The sequence below is a fragment of the Falco naumanni genome, chromosome 11 (assembly GCF_017639655.2).
Source record: "Falco naumanni isolate bFalNau1 chromosome 11, bFalNau1.pat, whole genome shotgun sequence".
Taxonomy (NCBI): Eukaryota; Metazoa; Chordata; class Aves; order Falconiformes; family Falconidae; genus Falco; species Falco naumanni.
The window spans coordinates 10,330,182-10,350,454 of NC_054064.1; the positions used below are offsets into that span (position 1 = coordinate 10,330,182).

At 37.0% G+C, this 20,273-nt stretch overlaps 1 protein-coding gene across 3 annotated transcripts; it reads right to left on the bottom strand.

The window, feature by feature from the left end:
* Positions 1 to 717: 717 nt before the first annotated feature.
* On the bottom strand, positions 718 to 20,269 carry UCHL5 (ubiquitin C-terminal hydrolase L5). 3 transcript variants are annotated; one of them, XM_040610141.1, is made up of 11 exons: positions 20,157 to 20,269; positions 18,849 to 18,912; positions 16,982 to 17,087; positions 9,003 to 9,128; positions 8,855 to 8,916; positions 8,647 to 8,777; positions 6,987 to 7,050; positions 5,790 to 5,892; positions 5,256 to 5,366; positions 3,165 to 3,263; positions 718 to 1,314 (listed from the first exon to the last, which is right to left on the bottom strand). In XM_040610141.1, the coding sequence occupies exons 1-11, from the start codon at positions 20,236 to 20,238 to the stop codon at positions 1,270 to 1,272; spliced, it is 993 nt and encodes a 330-aa protein (XP_040466075.1). In that variant the 5' UTR covers positions 20,239 to 20,269; the 3' UTR covers positions 718 to 1,269. The 3 variants fall into 3 exon arrangements, with proteins under 3 accessions (XP_040466075.1, XP_040466074.1, XP_040466076.1); XM_040610140.1 differs by having other exon boundaries at positions 5,256 to 5,369; XM_040610142.1 differs by lacking the exons at positions 18,849 to 18,912; positions 20,157 to 20,269 and adding an exon at positions 13,216 to 13,299 and having other exon boundaries at positions 5,256 to 5,369; positions 16,982 to 17,080.
* Between the last annotated feature and the right edge of the window lie 4 nt (positions 20,270 to 20,273).

Consider the following 20,273-nt stretch of genomic DNA (forward strand, 5'->3'; position numbering starts at 1 on the left):
CAGAATCTGTTTCATATCAGGGTTTCAAAAATTTTTCTAAATATTGTATGTTCTCATCATACAAGCCTACCAGACCAAAGGACCTCACAGTTCAGTGAACTATGCCTATAGGCAAAGTAAGCAAAACAAACATATTTTACTGGTTTTAAACATGTTCCAAGCAAACAAAGTTTCTTTTGCTCATTTTTCTTTCTATTGCTTGTCTCAGTCTCCTAAGAAGAAATGGGAAATTTAGAAAGCTAATTTATATACACTATACACTACAGTGTTTTGGTAATTTGAATACTATGTGTTGTTATGATGGCCTGTTACTATCCTTAATAAAACAATTTGTCTATTTGTATTTCACACACGAGCAGCACTAAGTACGCAAGACACCACATGAGCGCCATTCCCCAGACATTCCCTTTGGTCCATGGAAGACAGTTCAAGCATCTTCCATTACAAAATTGTTATCAATAAGAATCTTCATACATGTTTTTTCTTAGATTAAATTACCTCCCAAGGTCAATTAAAAAAACCATTGGTTTAAAGACTTAAATTTAACATACCCTAGAACAGTACTACCTTATATCCAAGAATATTAGCTCCCCAGAACAAGTGTGCCTTCTTTTTAACCCAAGTTTAGAATGCATATACTCAAAAGTCGTTAAGGCTAATGACCTCCAATGCATATCATAATCATCTTATCCAATAATAAAATACCACAGAAGAAAGTTTGCCAAAATAAAAATGGGAATATTTATTATCTTTTTCTACTAAAGCAATGCAGATCTCTTGAGATTATACATTGGTCTTTGCAAATGTTTCTACAGCTAAATCCATACTTTTCAATTTTGTAAAAAAATTAGACACATGCTTCATAAAAGCAAAGACACAGGGTATGTCACTGAACAATTGGAGAGTATTATAACTGTTAGTAGGGATGAGCAAAGAAGGCTCATGCTTATACTTGAAACTGGTATTTGTATCATCATATATTCAAGTGGGACAAAACAGGTACATTTTCAGGTCCACTTCTCAAGGTTTCAGAAATCAGATATACTGTTAAATACTGAATTTGACCAAGAGAACCCAAACATTACTTAGCAGTACTACATGCACAAGATGCAGGGGAGGGAAGAAAATCAGACTGTGCATACAGTACAAGACAAACTGTTACAATTGTCAAACGTGCGTTGGACAAAATTTAAAGTTTATGAAAAGTTTTATTTGTTGTCATGTAAATAGTTTCAGAAGCACAACTGTATGTATTTTGCAAAGTCATCTTCACTTGGCCTCCTGAACTTTCTTGGCATTCTGTTTTTCTTTCGCCTAGAAAATAAAGGGAGATGATGTTAAGACAAAGACCTTCCTTTTGGAGCTTTGAATTACTACTCATTACATTTTTGAACATTCAACAGAACATGCTGTAGAAAGAGACATTTTAAATGTAAATTTAGACCCTTTAGAAGTATCCTACTACTATTTTACTAGGTTCATTTACAAAGCCTTTTAAGAATACAGATAGGTTTAAATACATAATACGAAAGAAACTCTAAGATTAGGTAACTACCATACAGGGAAAGGAGAGGTGAAAAAGCAGCACAATTTTTGAAACATAATTTAACCTTCAGTTTTCATGCCTCCTTATTAATTTCATTTAACAGAAATAACTCTTCCTAATAAAAAAAATTTATGTCACAAGAAAACACTGCATTCAGACATATTGATTATCACAGCTTAAACTCTGAGGCAATCAACATCTTAGGTTTTTAGATCTTTCAAAAGAACAGCGAGGAAAAAGCCCACAAGAGTTCCTACCACGACATTCGCGAACAGATTCTCATATAACTTGTACCAATTGATTGGACATTCAAATTGACAGGGAACTAGCATTTTCTTCCTCATGAATTTAGTGAAAAAATATTAGGCGAGAAGAGGGGACAATTCAGATGCAATACTCGCCATCTTTCTGTCAAAACTTTTGTTCATTCTGAACGAGACTGTTGCTTGTTACCCCTTGCCATTGAATAGAACTGGATCTAATGCTGTGATTTAGAATTAAGATCTGTTATCACCAGCTACTCAGGTCTACTGGAAATTTACTTGTATGAGAAGCTTGGTGGTGTTATAAATAATGCCTATTAATGTGAAACTGGATTAAAACTCCACAAGTTACCCAAAGAAGGAAAATATTAAAACTGAATTCAAAAGTTACTGTCTTTCAAACTACTGGCCCACAAGCATATTCTAAGTAAATTCATTACTCATTAAATAACATTTAGCTCCTTTTTCATCATAATAAGAGAGATCCTTTTTCAGTGTGAGGTCAAAATCAGGGATACTGTCTATGGCACATGAATAGATATGCAAGCCAGCACTGATCTTACTACAGTTGAAGTACCTGACTAACCATACAATTTAATAGCCTTGCTTTAATAAAAAAGCCTTAATACAAACCCTAATAGTAAATCAATATTAGTAGCTAGACCCCTCAGAAAGGGGAAAACAATGAGCCAGTAAATCAGTGTAAGAACAGAGAAAACAAAGGGAACACATTCCAAGCTGTCTAAATTACCAGCACCTCTGTGCAAAGTTTGCCATCTAGTGCTGACAGCTGGGTAGATCAACAAACCTCATCACTGAAGTCCATGTTGGCAAAACAGATTGATCTTGTACATACATGTCTGTGTATGTATACAATTAAATAATCTTCAGTTCAAAAAGGGATATCTAGATAGTATGGGGAACTCTACTACATACTAACTGGAGCTACACATCACTATTTTACTAGGACTTTTAATATCCTCTGCAGAAAAGCCCAATTCATGTGTGTCTCGTAGCATCTTACGCCCTGCTGTAATGTGATAGTTTAGCTGATAATGAATTGCATCCTCCTATATCACCGTTAGAAAAATTTGTTTAGGTTATCAAAGGGGAGCTACCATTTGCTTTTGCATAATAGTGCAAAGTTGGTTGGTCCCCCAACGTCCCATCTCCATTTGAGTTATGTCTCTTGAGAACTGCAAGGGACTATCAGGTAAACTAGCAATATCCCTGAACATGGTGGTTCATATAAACAAACCTATGCCATATATGTTTCCAATATATTTGTCCGCATTTTTTCTATGTAGAATTATAGTAATATACTGCTTCTTAAAAGTTAGTTGGGAAATACTCACTTTTTCTACTAATGGTATTAACTGTTGGTGCTCTGCTAAAGTCTTTAATAATTCCATGATGAAAGGCAGGTAGTTATGTTTTCTTCTAATATTTTCGATCTAAAATTAATTAAAAGCATCAACAGAATTATTACATGCCTAAACAGGGATTTTCCCCATCCCCATTATTGTCATTTGACCTGCCTCCCCCCACCCCCCACCTCCCCTTCCCAAGAGCAGGAATTCTTTTTTCGGTTTCAGCCAGCTAAAAATAAAGTCAAAGCAATAAAATTCTAAGCACACAGTGCAAAAGTATATGCCAGATGAATTTACTGCTTAAAATTCTCCTTACAGTCTTTTGTCATACTGGCCAAAAACCCCTCAATGATTAAGTAGGTTATGTGGTTTAGCTACCGCCATAACACTGACAAGTACTGTTATCCAAATTCGCTTTTTTACCCTCTCAATTTATATTGCAGTTCAAACTATGTATTTGCACAGTCCCTTGTGCAGTTGTGGCCTCAGCCTAGGCTGAAAACTTACAACATTTCTGCAATGCAAAAGCCTAATTATTTTTGTTATACTAAACGCTTTGCAGCTCCTACAGCAGTTCAATCTTTCAGAAAGGTAGAAGATTGTTTGGTTTTTCAACTGAGAGGAGTGACGTCCAAGTAGTTACCTTAACATAAAAAGGTGGACTTTATGTAGTTTCCAAAATATTTCCCCATACAGTTAGGAACTTTAAGGTTTTTTGCCCCTCAGTTTCATTTGTTTGCTTACTCTCATGCTCAATAAAGCACATACTTTGGGGTTTTTTGAGTTTGGTAGTTAATGTTTGGGGTTTTTTTATAGTTTCTTGAATTGCATCCTGATGCTGTGGAAAAGAACACACTAACACTGGTTTAGGGACAGATAACAACAACACTTTACAACCTAACAGATATACTGTAGAAATATATTTGAAATTATCATCAGATTACTGAAGTCGTAGTCTGTACCTTGTAGAAACTCATGAAAACACTTATTGCATATTTAGTGAAAACAGAAAAAAATCTAGTGAAAACATTTCTTTCTTTTCTATATCCTTTGATATATACAACTTATTTTAAAACTTTTTTTTAAAATGTAGACACTTTCCACCCCCACCCTCAATAGGTTAAGGGATTAAAAAAAAATAACTACCCAGCTTTCTTCCCCCTCAAAACATTCCTTTAGAAGTATTAGGGAATTATCAAAAAAGTTGCAAGTGATGATCTCAGAGGAACTTTCCCATATCGCATTTTCATTAACACAACATGTCATTTCAAAGAATGACATGCTTTCAATGCACATAAAGTACTTCAGGAAAAAGCAGATCATATCAACTGTATCTTCACTGCTTCCCACAGAGGAAAAAACAGCAGGTAAACTGTAACAAGAGAACTCAATTACCCTAGGAAAGCTTCTTCACTAAAAGCTATGCAAGCACCTCTATGTCAGATTCAGAGATGTATGTGTAAAGACAGCACAAGGAACGTTAATGCATCAGTTGATAAGGAAGTTCACAGAATCTCCTGATTAGTCTTCATTATCAATGGATGCATTAACGTTCTTCATTACTGACAGTAAGAGCTGGAAGAGCTTATATGAACGCTGTGTAGGGAAAAGAAAAAAAAAGTTTAAACTAACATGTCAAAGTCGTTCCCTTCCAGTAAAAGCAAAAAAAATATCCTACTTCATAAGAGGCCACTGTTACATATAGTGGTTGTAATTAGCAACTCTAGCAAGAAAAGGCTAATCAGCGATCTCAGACACACAAAGCAGTTTCTTTGTAAGAGTTCTAGAATCCACTGTGCTTAAAAAAAATATTTTAAAGCGAAAAAGACAAAGAAGTGGCAAAACAAAGGGAGCTACCAAGACCATTACCAACCGACTTGGTAAGCCTTATGCTAAAAGGAAGCAACTGGTAATAACTTGTAAATTCAGGAATGCAACATGAATTTACGTAACATTGCCTTTCTAGTACCCATCCAATTCCTCCAGAGTAATTGTAACAGTCTCCCACATACACAGAAGCTGTCTTTTTCTTACAACTTTTCCAATAGTTTAATCAGAAAAGCAAAGGCTACGTACCTTATATCTTTTTAATTTTTGGTTCTCCTCTTCAATTAACATCTGGTATTTTGCAACTTCTGATTGTATAGAACTTAACATATTACTACTTTGATCTGTATCCATAGGCTCCTCCTTCCACAAAACAAAAAGTGAAATGTAACGCATTCCTGTATTTTTAAATTTATTATTTTTTTAATTAAAATAAGTCTTGTCTTAAAGAGTATTTCTGTCACAGAAAGATTCAGTTTTGCCTACAGTTATAGGAACATTCAAGGAATTTCCACAGTTAGATATAAGAAAATCAGCTCAGGTACTAGCAAAAGCATAGTTCCACTACCACAGCAAATTAGTCAAGACAGAAAGCCACAGTTAGCTTACTTGGAACTAACCAGAGCTGCATCAGTGTACCCACACAGCACTAGACAAGTATGTAGTAATCCCTCTCTGCTTTAAGTGATACTCCATTTGGAGCATGGAAAGGAGGAGGTCAATAACGATGACACAAAACCATTATCAGAGAACTACTCCAGTAACTTAAATACCAAGGCCTACCTCTGCAAGCTGCTGCTGTAATTCTGCAATCCTCTGCTCATATATCATCTTTCTGTCAGATACAATAGCCATCAAGTTAAACCTTATCTCACCTTCGCTGTACCTAAATGAGGAACAACAACAAAACAAACAAAATTTTTTTTCAAAATTCATCATTAACATGACAACTCAAAAACCCCCTTCACTATTTCATTATAAGGGAATGTATTTTGTGGGGAAAAAAGAAAATCTAAATCAATTTATTAAATTAAGTTGTGCTACAGATCCAATCTTGTTAGGAAATAAAATGAGATCTCAGACGAACACTATCCAGTATGTAACTCCTAATAACTTCCTCTCCCAAGATACTACTATTCCTGTCTGTGGCCACAAAAAATAAATACTAGAACTGCCAAAAAAAAGAAAACAAAACATGATATAGCTGACAACAAAACTTGCACAAGACTGCTGCACACAATGTTTTTTACTTTGTAATTACTGTTACTTGTTAGAAAATGTTGGGAGACTTCTTCACACAGTGAAAAGTACATTCAACAATTAGACTAGCAGGCCTTTGAGTTTAAATCCTTCAAATGCGATTTGGTAGCAATGTTTTACTTATCAAAAGAGTCTTCATGTAAAATACTTTGAAAGTTATTTTCTTAAAATGGCATAAAATCAACTTTATTTCTAACATACTTGGGGCTGCAGTCTGGGGTCAGAGCTAAGTAGGAAAATTTCCACAGTACATTTTTCAAGCTTAGATTTCTAAAGCAAATCACATACCTAAGAAAAACCTCTGTAAATACCAGCTGTATGAATGTATTTATTACCTAGTATTTTCAATTATAAGCTCACACACAAACTTTTTCCATGGCACTGGCACTCAGTTTTCACTTGCAAAGACCCAGAGCTGTCTAACAGTTAATAATCTTGCTCTTCCTTTTTCAGAGTACTAGTAGGATCTCTCTTCACTACACAGATACCTACTTTGATTAATCATACAGGAACACAGCGTATTTGAGACTTATCTATCATCACATTTGGCTCACGCTGGGCAATAGGTTCTGAAGTCACACAGTGATATGCACATAAAATGATGCATATGCGTCATTCCTTAGAAATTCAGTTGAAAGCCTTTAATTGAAGGAAATTAACAATAAGGAATTTTTAAACATATATAAGCTGTTATATTTTAAAAGCATCATGACCATTTACTTTTGTATACGTTTCTCTATGACAGGCCGTACAGCACTTATCCAGTCATCTTGATTGCATGCACCTAGAAAAAATACAAAGAAAAAAAAAAGATTAATCTTCTTTGAAAAAAATAATTGCAAATTCAAGACTTATGTAATTCAGGTTTATGCAGATAGTTCCGAGCATGTAACAAGGTTTTCCTTGGCAAATGCAGTCTCAAATTATTTAGGTGGGTTTTTTTTAGAAGGAAGAAGAAACATTTTTTAATATCAATACTTAGATAATGTACCGGCTGAAGCAATGGAGCAAACCTAAATTTCAGGGGCATAAGTATCTAATATTTATTTTGTTGTTAAGAGACAATGGGGACAGGGGGAAAAGTAGGTTATACAAGATTTTTATGAAACAAAACATCAGTTGGGATGGAAACATAAAAGTAGACAGCAAAAGAAAAAAGTATGGATAGTTACAGCCATTTCATTTGGACAAAAAGAAGAGTTAACACTATGTGGGTGCAACACAATGTTGAAGGCAGACAGAAAAAAACCATAAAAGGATATATGACAGGTGACTTAAGGCAAGTAAGAGAATAAGCAAATGTGATTAGTTGATAGTGCCTTTAACAACTTCAACACCTCAAAGGAAAAGAAGAAACTCATGATCTTGTGACCACAGATGCTATGTTACCAGTAGGTCTGCAAGCTGTATAGTCTCTCTACCCAGACTAAAGATCAGATTTAGCAGCAAGCCATTACTCAGCCTAAAAATAACTGCCAAGAAAACTGCAAAAACCCTCTGGAAATGCAGTGTGGAACACAGAGATTTTGTCAGACTCAAAAGAAAGTGTAGACACATGATAGGCACTGTAGAGCTTTTCAAGATATAAGATGGCACACATGCGGCAAGGTAAGAAAGATTACAAGACACAAAACAGGAACAAGTCTTACAGAGAATAAAACTGCTAGAAGTAGTTATTTTTTTTTAAACATTGGGAAAGTATCTAAGAAGAAAGAGGGCAGCATGTAAACACCGGCCACATAATGTATAAAAAAATGCATGGAGTCAGCTGTATACATGCTTCCACTGAAGAAACAAATGATAAAATAAATGGATAATTTATACTCAACCTGGGGAAAAAAAACCCAAAACCTTTGAAAACAACATGGGAATTGCCTTGGGTGACAATACCACAAAAAGGAACAAATGAGGAAAAATATTAGCAAAAGTAATTGCACACTATTGGTAAGGAAAGCCAGAAAGATTACATAGTTTTACCAGGTTTTGTTAGAGACAGCTCAGAATGACAATTTATTTCCCCAAGTAAGGAGAGCAAACATCCAAAAGAAGCAGGTTATATAAACTTCTCTCTTGCCACAAAACTAACAAGGTATTGGAAGCCCACAGGATTGCATTTGATTGTTCATTTGATTACTGAATGAAAGGAGAGATAATCATAAAAGTGGAGGAAGCAGGAAGAAAACTGCATTTTCAGACCAACAAAAATAAAGCAATATAAATGACTGAAAAGAAGTATGAGTCTGAAGAGCACGTTAAAAAAACTTTAAATATACGCTTTAATTCAATAAATAACTTGGCTTGATCCTATAACACACAACCAATTTGTTGCAATTAGCTATTGTTAAAATGAAGGATGTTCAGAAGAAATATCAAATATTACCCAAGTCAATTGGTCCTTCCCTTAAGCCATCTAGTTCATATAGCCGTCCATTAACAGGAACATAGCTTACAAAGTGAAATGCATCTTCTTCTTTTGCCGAAGACTTTGCATCAAATTCAAACATCTGTTGTCTGCAAAGAAAATTTTTAAAAATCTGAGATGAAAACCAATTCACTCAAATTTTGCCTAGGTTTAAAACATGTGTTACCTGGCAAAACTGTTGTGAACTTGCCGAATCACTTCCGAGTTGCTTAGTGCCAAACCTTTCATCTGAAATTAAGTTACAAAATTAAGTTGTAAGCCAACGTAGATAAACCGCTGTAATACTTTAAGTGTAGGAAATCGTAGGCACTCACCGCAGCATCAAAACTTTGTGAAAATTCTTTAAATTCTGACAAAGTCTCTCCTAGATGGATATCTTGATGAGCACAATTTAATAGCACACTTACTATGGCTTGAGTAGCACAAGCATTATTGATTACCTAGGGGGGGGGAAAAGAAAAAAAAAAAATCAAAAAGCGTTGAGATTTTGTTCAGTACTGGTGATAAAAAAATTACTTTAAGCTGGACATTTTTCATTACAAATACACACTTCTATGCTGATTCACACTACAGCCTCACTCTAAACCAGACAGCAAATCTCATTTGAGTAGCCACAGACAACCCTTTGCTGTAGGACACTATTAAAATGAATGCTGGATGGCTGTTATCTACAATTCATTGATAAAACTCGTATTTCACACCTATACTTAGAAACTCATTCTGCCTCACCACCTTCCTAAAGTGATTAATAAAGGACACAGAAGAAATACAGGAACCCTCTGAGCTCAGTAGAAAACCAAATAAAGTACTATTCAAATCAAGCTGCCCAAACGACATTTTTACAGCCAACTCTCCCAAAGGGAATATCCTTCAAATACTCAGAATTCCTACCAGGAGTATGAGTAAAAAAAGAAATATTTATTTGGGGCAATAAAGCACAATATGGAAACTAGAATTTTTTAATAAAAAGTTGTTGGACAAAAATTTTTAAATATCCTAGGCATAAACTAATAAAATTTCAAGGTGTTCCAAGATGCAAAGATTTTCTAAAAGCTGGTTTGCTTAATAATAAGCCATATGAAATTTTAGATTTTTCACTTGTTTCCTAATTTACAATATACCTATCCTTTTCAACCTAACATGTAAATTACTAGGTTTTGTGACACTGTTCCTTAAGACTTTTAAAGCATTAAATATTTAAAGCATTAAATATTCCATTTTTAGAAAACACAAACTCACTCCTTCATATTACAGCCATGCCTTTGATGTTGCTTGGTAATACACAAACTAAAATACAGTACTAAAAGAGAGAGACTAAAACGATTACTAAATATAGTCTGAGCTTTAATTAAAAGCACAGTAATCAAATGGTATAAGGCCATAATACAAGAAAATATTAGCAGTTTTTTCTCAGTGAGCTATAGGCTAGAAAAAATAACCTAGCTGTAGTCTATGAGACTATTTTGCACAGAAAATGCTACTTAAACCTCAGGACTGGGAGAGAGGATTTGGTTCTGTATTAAAAAAAAAAAAGAAAATTAGTTCAGGGCTGTGAATGCAAACCCACTTCCAACAAGAGAAAATAAAATAAATAAAAAAAAACCAACAACTTGTTTTACAATCAAAGCTAGTCCCTAACAAAGAAAAACATACTATGTTAATACTATGCCATATACATATATACATTTTCTATACTTCAATGTTCTCAGTTCAGAATATGTCTGTATAGTGCTGATGATAAATAAATAATAAAGCACTTCTTAATTTAAGAAAAATATGGTCTAGTTGACTTAAATGATAATTGAGGGAGTTGGCTACAGACGTAGAATAGATTACAGCAACTGAAACAAACTAAAACTGCAGGTATACAAGCTAAAGGCTAGAGTTCACACTATTAGAAAATAAAGGGCATTGAAGGAAAACCCATAAAGGGCAGTGAAATAATGAACAGCAGCAGAAAAATTAAAAACTGCAAACTACTAGAATGACATAATTTGAGAAAATTAATACTGTACCATAGGAAAATGAACCAAGTAGTAAAGATTCCCCGAGAAAGGACTTGAGTGTGGTATTAGAGACAGTTGTAAAAGTACTAGGATGAAAGCAGGAAGATCCTAAGTGGATTAAAGTGGGCTAACCTGAAGCAGTGGTTACAAACATGGCAGTTAAGCTGACAGAGAAAGAACATAGAGAGACCTGTGTCAAAGAACTATTAGAGCAATGCTGTTACGATGAAGGAAGGGTCACTACAACAAACTGCACTTGTTAAATTATAACTAATACAGGACATTACAGGGAGAGACAGCACTAAGTGGTTAACTATTTCTACTGAAAAATCAAGATGGAACAATCAGTTGCTCTGGCAGACCACTAATCCAATAACGACTTCAAAAAAGGGTAGGGAAATTAAAGAGATATTTTGTGTCTAGAGGCAAGCTCAACACTGAAACTGTGCTGGACTAAGTGGATACAGAAGCTTTAAACAACAGCAAAAATAGAGGAAAAACTGAACTCAGCAGGGAACATGGTCTCGTCAAATACTTGCTTTTCATCATAAAAATATTTTTGTATTCCAACTACAGTACGAGAAAAGTATGTAAGGACCAAGCTAAACATTCTTGTTTTACTGCTAGAAAACAATATGCAACAAATGCAGCTCTTAGACCAGCAGCCCCCAGCTGCTGAAATGGAAATACACTGCAGAACTACAAATACTCTTCAGAAAGCAAGAGGCAGGAGGTAAGGAAAATGCAGCAAGAATAGTCCTGTAGCAGCAGAATAGAAACAAGCGCTGGTGATACGCATAAAAAGACAGTGTGTTCCTGGATCTAGATGACATGAGAGAACTACGAAGATGGAAGGAGGTACCTAGGCAGTGGTAGTTCCTGGGCAGACTGAAGAGCACAGAGTGAGGAGGAGGTGATGGCAGTACCACATGTAGACAAGTGCAAGGCTTATTTATCACACAGGCACAGCACCCTACCAATGCATGCAGCCAGTCCAGCACTGCTACACACATAAGCTAGTGAGTCCCTTGGGAGAGAAATTGGTCAGGATACCCTTCTACTTTGATTTTCAATGTACCCCTTAAGGTGTCTCAGCGCTGGCAGAAAACATTTTCTGCATTTAAATAGCATGACAATATATGCAGGTTGTCCCAGAAAGATTTGTGTTTTGACCTGAGGAAACTTAAGAGGATTTGTCTGTATTTGTCCAGAAGTCCCAACATTTGCCTGTGTACTTCTGTCCAGGAAATCCTGGTGAGATACTTGATTGGTAAATGTTCAGGTCTCCAACTTAAAGCAGATATCCATATTTGAAAGACTTTGCTAGAAAAACTACAAGGTGTATTTCATAATATTTGAAAGAAAATAATAATATATATAGATATTTATCAGAGGAGATTGCCATCTCACCAAGTAAAGCCTAGCTTAAAACAAACTAAGGAACCACCTGGATAGGCTACTCTGGCACACTCTTCAATTAAGATGTGTAACTTCCTAAACATGCATCTTTCCCTAAAGATGTCCCCAGTTCGAGTTTCTGGATCAACTTAAGGCTGAAGCACTTTATGTTCTTGGCTTACATCCTCTAGCCAATGCATTACGTATTTTTCAAAGAGCTGTGGACAACCCTGTGCTGCAATTGTAGCACAACCAGCAAATCTCTGGGGTTCGCTTACTAAGTATCCCAACGTTACAAAACAGTAACAAACTCTACAAAACTCAACGTGAAAAATTCAGCAGTAGGATAAAGTTCCAAAACATGCCTGTTAAAAATCCCTATCTAGTGTTATTTAATTTTATTCCTTTGGAATAAAGACAAAATCTTCCTATAGTTATATTAAATTACTGAAAATGTCTTTCTGACTTTGATTAGATGCGTTGCAAGTTCATCTTCTCGTAAGGTATCTGTTATCCCAAGTTTAGCTTTCACACAGATATCTGGACTACCTTAATGTTACCGAACCTGAAAATGGCAAAAATTGTGAGTTTGAAATCAACTGCAGTATTACAAGTGTTAAAAAAAAAACCCAAAAACATATAACATGCTTCTATTTGTGGCACAAAGATAACTAAAGACCAACGTTTTGTTATTAACAGTATCATTTAAAAGATACTCCTGAAGGTATATAGATTTTATTCCCAATTTTAATAAAGTTAACATTATTATCACAACTGTAAAGTTCTATCATCATAATGCAGCATAAATACATGACACAAAACAAAGGTCTGATACCAATACTTCAGTAATAAAACCTGAAGAGGTAATTAAAATAAAAAAAAATTAATTAAGTGTGCAACAATGGCATTTTTTTTTTTTGGTCTTTTTTGTCAGGAGACACTTCCACTTCTGCAGTGATCAGCACAGGCTACAGCTATTCAAAACAGTGCTGAAGATAGCTGAATACATTGAGTGGTACAGTCGTGTAGCCACTGTGTGTAAAAAATAACAGCAAGGGCCTACTTAAGCAACACAGAAATCAGGAAATTCAGAGTTAAGGCTGAAATTGTATCCTTAACTCACCTCATTGTGCCTAGGTATCCTAGCTCAAAGGGTATGTAAGATCATCCAGAGTTCTGTGGCCTCAAATAGAGGACCAAATCATACCTAGGCATAACAGGGAGGCCAAATTTAACATGAGTGCACATAAAAGTGACCATTAAAAAAAAAAATCCTTTAATATGCATGCATACCAGACGGACGTTAGAATTCAACCCCCCCAATATACTCGTGATTTAACTATGACTAAGATCTACTTGCTATTTGGAATTCAACTACAACATCGCTATGAAAGTGGGTACGAGTAAAATGTGAGCACACCCAAGTTTCTTACCCAAACTGTGTTTCCTAATGCAACTTTAAGTGTTTTGCTAGACAGTTTGAGATCTGTAGCCTTTTACATCTAACTAAAGTTATGCCCCTCCCTCCCGCAAAAATGAAACAGTTTGATATGGAATATTTAATTAAACAGAAATAGAGCCATCCTGTAATAGCATAATTTATTCCCCATTCTAAATTGTTACATATTAACAGTTACTTAGTCTCCCTCATATAGGATTCAGAAAGACACTTTGAAACTTCTCTGCAGTAAAACAGATCGTACCAGACCTCTCCAGGTGGTAAAATTTAAAAGAAGAAAATGCATGGGAAAGGAAAGAGGCAGAGTTCTTGAGGTTCTTAGGGCTCCAGTGTCATGTCAGTTTTGAAGATACAGATCAATACACCAATTATCTTAAATGTCATAAAAATTTTGCTAACCCAGAAAACAAATAATTTGTTCTGGGGTTTCAGCCTACAAAGCGACATATAATCATTTTACTCGTTACTTTTGTAATTAAGAAAAAAAGTCTTGACAGCTGAAAAAAAGTATTGAAAGATAACCCCATCCTCAAAGCCACCATAAAATTGGACTTAAAACATGCATACAGCACAAGACCACTTGTACAATAACTGGGAGGACTTGCTATTTTACAACAGGAATACTTCATATTAATGCTCGACTTCCCTTGTGCTCCTGAGTGACCCAGAAGGATTCATAGACTGCGGTTTCAAGAAATGCAATAACCTCAGCATTGCTATAAAGAAATTCCTTTTCTCTCTCACTTACCTTTTACTGGTTTTGGCCTGTACAGACTCAACTGAACAAATACATGTCATAACATGGCAAGAGACCAGCCCAGAAAATATAGACAGAGCACCTACAGAAAACTGCTGGTTGATGAGCTGCACTGGCTTACGGAAATTCAATGAGCAGCTGAGCCATTGCAAAAGTGGAACAGAATCATGAAGTCAAAAGGAGACAGGTTGGGAGGACCAAGACATCCTGCTCTCATCAAGTGACCAGATCAGCCATTTGCTTGAGAAAACACTGTAAGTCCTGAAATCACGGCCAGTCAAGTTGGATCTCTTAACTCAGGCTAACTTCCTCCAGTAAGAAAGTCACCAGAGCTAAACTGGTATTACAAATCCTCCCAAAATATCAAAACCAGTTTCTTTCATTTATGTTAACTTTTAATTTTAATTTCTTTGTGACTATTTTCACTAGTTCTGTCACAATACCTCAGTCCAGGCAAAACTGAACTGACATGAAACACAAGCATATATATGTCTACAAGAAGTATTTTGGTTTTGCTAAGCCACTGACTGCACTTGACTAACAGACAACACTAAACCACGGAAAAGATATTCTACTTTTAAACTCATCGCAAACATATATTTGAAACATATATTTCATGCCATCAAGTGGCATAACTAGGTACTGCTATTTTAAAGCAGCAGGAACACTTCTAGAAATTGCTTTCCATGCTAAAATTAATGAATTCTTGAGAGTCAGTCATGGACATCTTCCTTAAAAGCAGCAGGAACACTTCTAGAAATTGCTTTCATGCTAAAATTAATGAATTCTTGAGAGTCAGTCATGGACATCTTCCTTAAAAGCAGCAGATGAAGGAGGAGGAAGATTAGAAAGTTCTTACATCTCCACATAAGTTTCAAACTTAAGAAAACAGTAATACATGAATATTTCAAAGCAAGCTACAAAATAAAGACAACTTTTTATTGTTAGCCTTTAATTTTCTGTTTTTGTCAGCAAGTCTAGTATTATCCAAATTTTCTGACGTACATTCTGCAAACCCAACTTAAAACTCAAAGCAGCTCCTCTTAGCTTCTTGTTTTTAAACACAGTGTCATGCTTCAAAAACAAGTGGGGAGGGGGAAAAAAAAAAAGGCAGAAGCAGTGACGCAAGCAGACAAATGTTTGGAAACTTTTCAGCATACATAAGAACAGCAGTTCTGGAAGAACCTCATCTACTCACAGGAAACAAGATAGATGAAATCCCTTGACTGAGGGTACATCTGCCTTCGTCTTTAAAAAAACTGTCTACATTCACATCAGAGCAATTTCCTCTTGCCACAGAACTACCCTTTGAGAGTTTTATCAAGGCTTTTCCCTGAGGTTCTTTGCATCAAGGCTATTTTGTAGCCACAGCCTAATGTTCTGTAACAGTATGTTTGATTAGGTAGAAATCACAACCTAAACCAGCATCTGTCAGATCTATTAAGCTATAAAGACATTTGGCAAAATACTGCTGATCACTGTATTGTAAGAATGGGGGACACTGCTCGGAGGACTCAAAAGTTGCAGTAGGTAAAGAATGAAGAAAACAGTACCCCCAAAAAAAGGAATAAAGTCATCTACAATAGCATGAAACAGTAAGGTGATTATAAAAGGAACAAATTCAAGATTATTACCTGCGCAACAGAAGCACGTGTACAGAGTAGCCAGGAGAGCTACAGAGGCACCTAATGTTTCCATTGTTTTGCGTATTCCTAAACTTTTAGCTGGAAGTGTGTCGAGACTACTTTATAGCCCTAAATTTACATACAAAACACTTCAGCATTGGGGTGGAGGGTGGGGCAAAGAAAAAAAGAAAAAACCCAACAAAAAATCCTCAAACCAGTCTAATGTGTCAGTTTTCACAGAAAACCTAATAATTTGCCCTTTGATACGAATGCTTTCTAATTAATACATGTAGACTTAACACAGGTTGTACTGTTACATTTATCATCGTTTGCGAAGCAGGTCTTGAAAAAGAGCTAAAAACATTTATTAAGTCCTCCTACTTTCACTCTGATTACTTTCTCTTGTTTTTCTTGCTTGCAAACAAACATACAGCAGCCTGTCAAAGCTAAAACAAAATTTTAGTACTACTTGGTATCTAATAAAATGCACAGATTGCATTAACAATTTTTCCTGTAATTTCTAATTTAAACTCACCCTTCTGATTTAAATACTTAAAACTCCCATGACAAAATGGTCTGCAAACTCTTAAAGTATTCCAGAGTTACACTGTCCTGGCTGCAGAGCATTTGAGAAACACAAGAAATAAAGAGTGGACCAAAATGAACATTTCTTCTTAGAATTTGTTGAAAGTGGTTTCAAACAAACAAACAAACAAACCAAAACCAAACACATTTGCTTTCTGCTGAGAAGTAATTCTTTATTGCACAGAAGAGTTAGTTACTCTTATAGGAGATGGCTGACAAATAAGTAAGAGCTTTACTCTTCCATAACTGATGATATTTTTGTCTGACTTGAGAAATCAATCTGATTTGCTTTGTTAATCATCTTTTAATACACAGTTCCCTCTCTCACAGAATCTGTAAAGTTTTTTTCACCTTGTAAAAATCTTAATTTTTGTGTACATATGAACAAAGAGATCACTTATTTTTCAGTACTGAAAGCTACGCTTCATGACATATCTAAGGAAAGATACTGAACTTGCCATACCTGTTTAGCAAAAAATATTGTATCCAGTCTAGAATCCTGAACAACAGAACCTGCTGGTTCCTCTCCAGGCTGCCACTTGAAGAGGAAAATTAATCCGTGCACTGGCCTAAAAAATAAAATTGATAGGGAAAAAAAAAAAAAAAAGTCACACGTACTTAGGAAAAGTATCAAAGCCAGAAATCCCTGCTACAATTTAACTGTATGCTGGTACAGTAATTTCTTTGTAAACACAGGGAATTTGCACTGAAATTTTCAAATGTGGTCTCTTAATTCGGCAGAACATACTTCAGGGTTCTTTCTGCATATGTTAAATAATCCCAGTCTAAACTGACACGTAGTAACTTTTATAAGTCAGGACCCCTTTTTTGGTTACTTTAACTATTACTGTCATACAACATTCATTTGAATTTGCTAGTCATAAGCAGCTATCAAAACATGTTCCAGCCGTTGTATATGATTGACACTAAAGTTTTGGTAATCCTTTTAGGCATAAATTAAATATTTATTCAGCGAAGCTTTTGTGAAACTTAATGCTTTGAGTTATCTCTCTGAGAAGTAAGAGAAAACCAGTTTTCTACTAAAATTGTGTTTTGCTTTTCAGACTGCCTGTCTTGCATAATAAACAGCTTTTACTGCACATTACACTGTATTTAGTATTTCCACAAAACAAAAAATTATTAGTAAAGGAAACAGTTCTTACAAAATCTGTGGCTACATTAAAGCAAAAACTTACTCATCAATCAACTTGAATTTAAGGTCACTGCCACAAAGATGCCACAACAGTTTATCTACAAAAGGTAAACATACCACTGAACCGCATAAGAAACTTTTCCTAAACTCTGACCAGAAGTCCAAGATGTCTTTTTAAGCAGTGGGTCCAATGAGGGAATTTGAAAGATGCTACAGGCTATTGTATCCTTTAACTCTTAGTATTTACGTCAAAATATTGTACTTGTACATGTGCATGGGAAGGATGGAAGCTGGCTATCACTCAAAACTAGGAAGATATACATCTGACAGTACAAGCAAGCAAAGCTGTTACTTTATGAAAGCAACAGGTAATGTTCTGATGAAGTATCATATGAAATACACAGTGCAGGCAGCAAATAAACCACTTCTCAAGTAACATTTCCGCCATTCAGGTGTCATTGTCAAATATCTTCAGTCAGACATAAATTCTAAAACTATGTCTTCTGTAATGATTGCTAATCTTTCAGAAGATGTAATTACCCTAGTGTAGGATATCCACACAGGAATAGAGTATGTTCTGGGTTAGACAACATTTCTCTCTGAAAATCTGTTATGTGAATACAGATAACACTTAATGCATCATGGACAAAAATGGTAAGATAATTAATATTGCCTAATGAGGGCAGAACTGTTCCATATATCACTGTCAGTTATAACAAGACTATTGCCTTCACCTACATATGGAAGTGGTTCTGCAGGAAAAACTTGTTACAAAAGTACATAGTACAGTAAATTAATTTAATGCAACAGATGCAGTATCATGTAATGTGAGGGAGAAAGATAAAGCAAGGAACAGAGGTTTCTCAAAGAATATGGCAAAGAATGTAATACAAGCCAATGACCAAATCATTAGAAATCTATTTTCACATTCTAGCTGCTACTAGCATCTCTTTTCAAAACAAGAAAAGCTAGCTTAAGTACCAAGGCATTAACAAAAAGTAACTTTAATTGCTAGGTACTCAATTACATCAAAGTCCTAGTGAGCTTCTGCGGAAACTGAAGAAAAACAAAAACCAAACTAAATGCCACCAAAAAACCACCTGAGTTTAGTACACATTATTTCAGTGACTTCAGAGAAACGTGAATAAAAACCATGCAGATAAGAGATGTGCCTTACTTCAATTTTTCAAAGTTCTCTGGTTCCAAACTCCATATTTCTTCAACTTGTGCTCCTCTACAACCTGTAACAAGGAAAAATAGAGGTTTCCTCATCTAGCCCATTTAAAAGGGATGCAGCCATAAAGACAGACAAATGAAAGAACCATGGGAACATTTACAACTTGCACACCCAGGTTATGGAAGTGTCTATTCACAGGCTTTAATGCATTTTCATTAAAACCCCAAACAATGCAGTTCAAGAGAAAGTATTTACCCTGTGCATGGTGATGTTGTCTTTGTAACACAGCTGCATTTAAAGGAATCAAAGGAGATCAATGTGCCTTTGGTCACCTCACATCCTTTGCTCCACTGAAAGTAATACCATTTTAAAGACACCAGCTGGTCTAAAGCTGGACTTCAAACATCTGTCTTCAGCAAGAGACCCATGGTAATATACTGAAAACACTGTAAACTACACACTCAAGCAAGACATTTGTGTAATACAGAGACTGAAAAGTTCAAAATGCTTAGTGTGTGGAAGATGGATCTACAAGCTAAATCAAAACGCAAAAGGGGAAGCGTGCCTGGACTTCACTTGGGAGAAAAAGGCGTCACAGAAATGACAGATCAATGTAACCTAGAATAAAATCGTTCTGCTGCTTTGGCCAAAATCCTGTGGAGACTTATCTGTCGTGATAACCGCATAACCACGCTAACGCCAAAGACATGAAACGCAATTCAACACAACGCTTACAGCCTAACAGCCCGAGCAGCGCCCCCGCAGGCCGCCCAGCCCACCGCCCAGCACCCCGGCTCAGCTCGGTCTCGGCCGCCGCGCCAGCGGCCACACGGCGCACCGCGCTCAGCCCCCTGCCCACGCCGCCCCCCCACGTGCTCACCGAGGGCCGGCAGCGCCGCACGCCCGCCCCGAGCGGCGGGAGGGACCCGACCGCGCCGCCCGGCACTCCCCGCTCCCCTCAGGCGGGGCGGCGCGGCCAGCGGGGAGCGGCGGGCGCAGCCGGGGCAGCGGCGCAGAGGTCACAAGGGACGGCGCTGGCTCCCGCCCAGCTGCCGCAGGGGTGCAGGAGCGCGGGCAGGGCGCTGCTGTGGGAGCTGGCGGGGCGCCGGTCCCCGGCCCCAGCCTCCCCACCGCCGCCGCCGCGGCCCCTTCCCCACCCGGCCGCGTTCAGCCCAGCCCAGCCCGGCCCAGCGGGGAGCCGGGCAGCGGGCCGGGCCGGGCCGGCACCCGCGCGGAAACGGCCGCAACCACCGGCGGAGCCGCGGCCTCGGAGTCCCGCCCGCCCGGCCCCACTCGCTCCTCCCTCACCGAAGCCCTTGATAAGCTCCGTGAAGACACCCGGGTCGCTCTCCATGAGGCACCACTCGCCAGCGCTGCTGCCTCCCGACATGGCGGCGGCCCGCGCGCTCCCTCAGGCTCGGCGCC

What these genes read in the sequence shown, in the direction of transcription:
- UCHL5 (XM_040610140.1), bottom strand. Translation starts at nt 20,238, where the DNA reads ATGTCGGGAGGCAGCAGCGCTGGCGAGTGGTGCCTCATGGAGAGCGAC. An exon ending in GGAGCTTATCAAGGGCTTCG is followed by an intron (nt 18,913 to 20,156) that starts GTGAGGGAGGAG and finishes TCCTTGTTACAG; the next exon opens with GTTGTAGAGGAGCACAAGTT. An exon ending in TAATACCATTAGTAGAAAAA is followed by an intron (nt 1,315 to 3,164) that starts GTGAGTATTTCC and finishes TTTATTTTCTAG; the next exon opens with GCGAAAGAAAAACAGAATGC.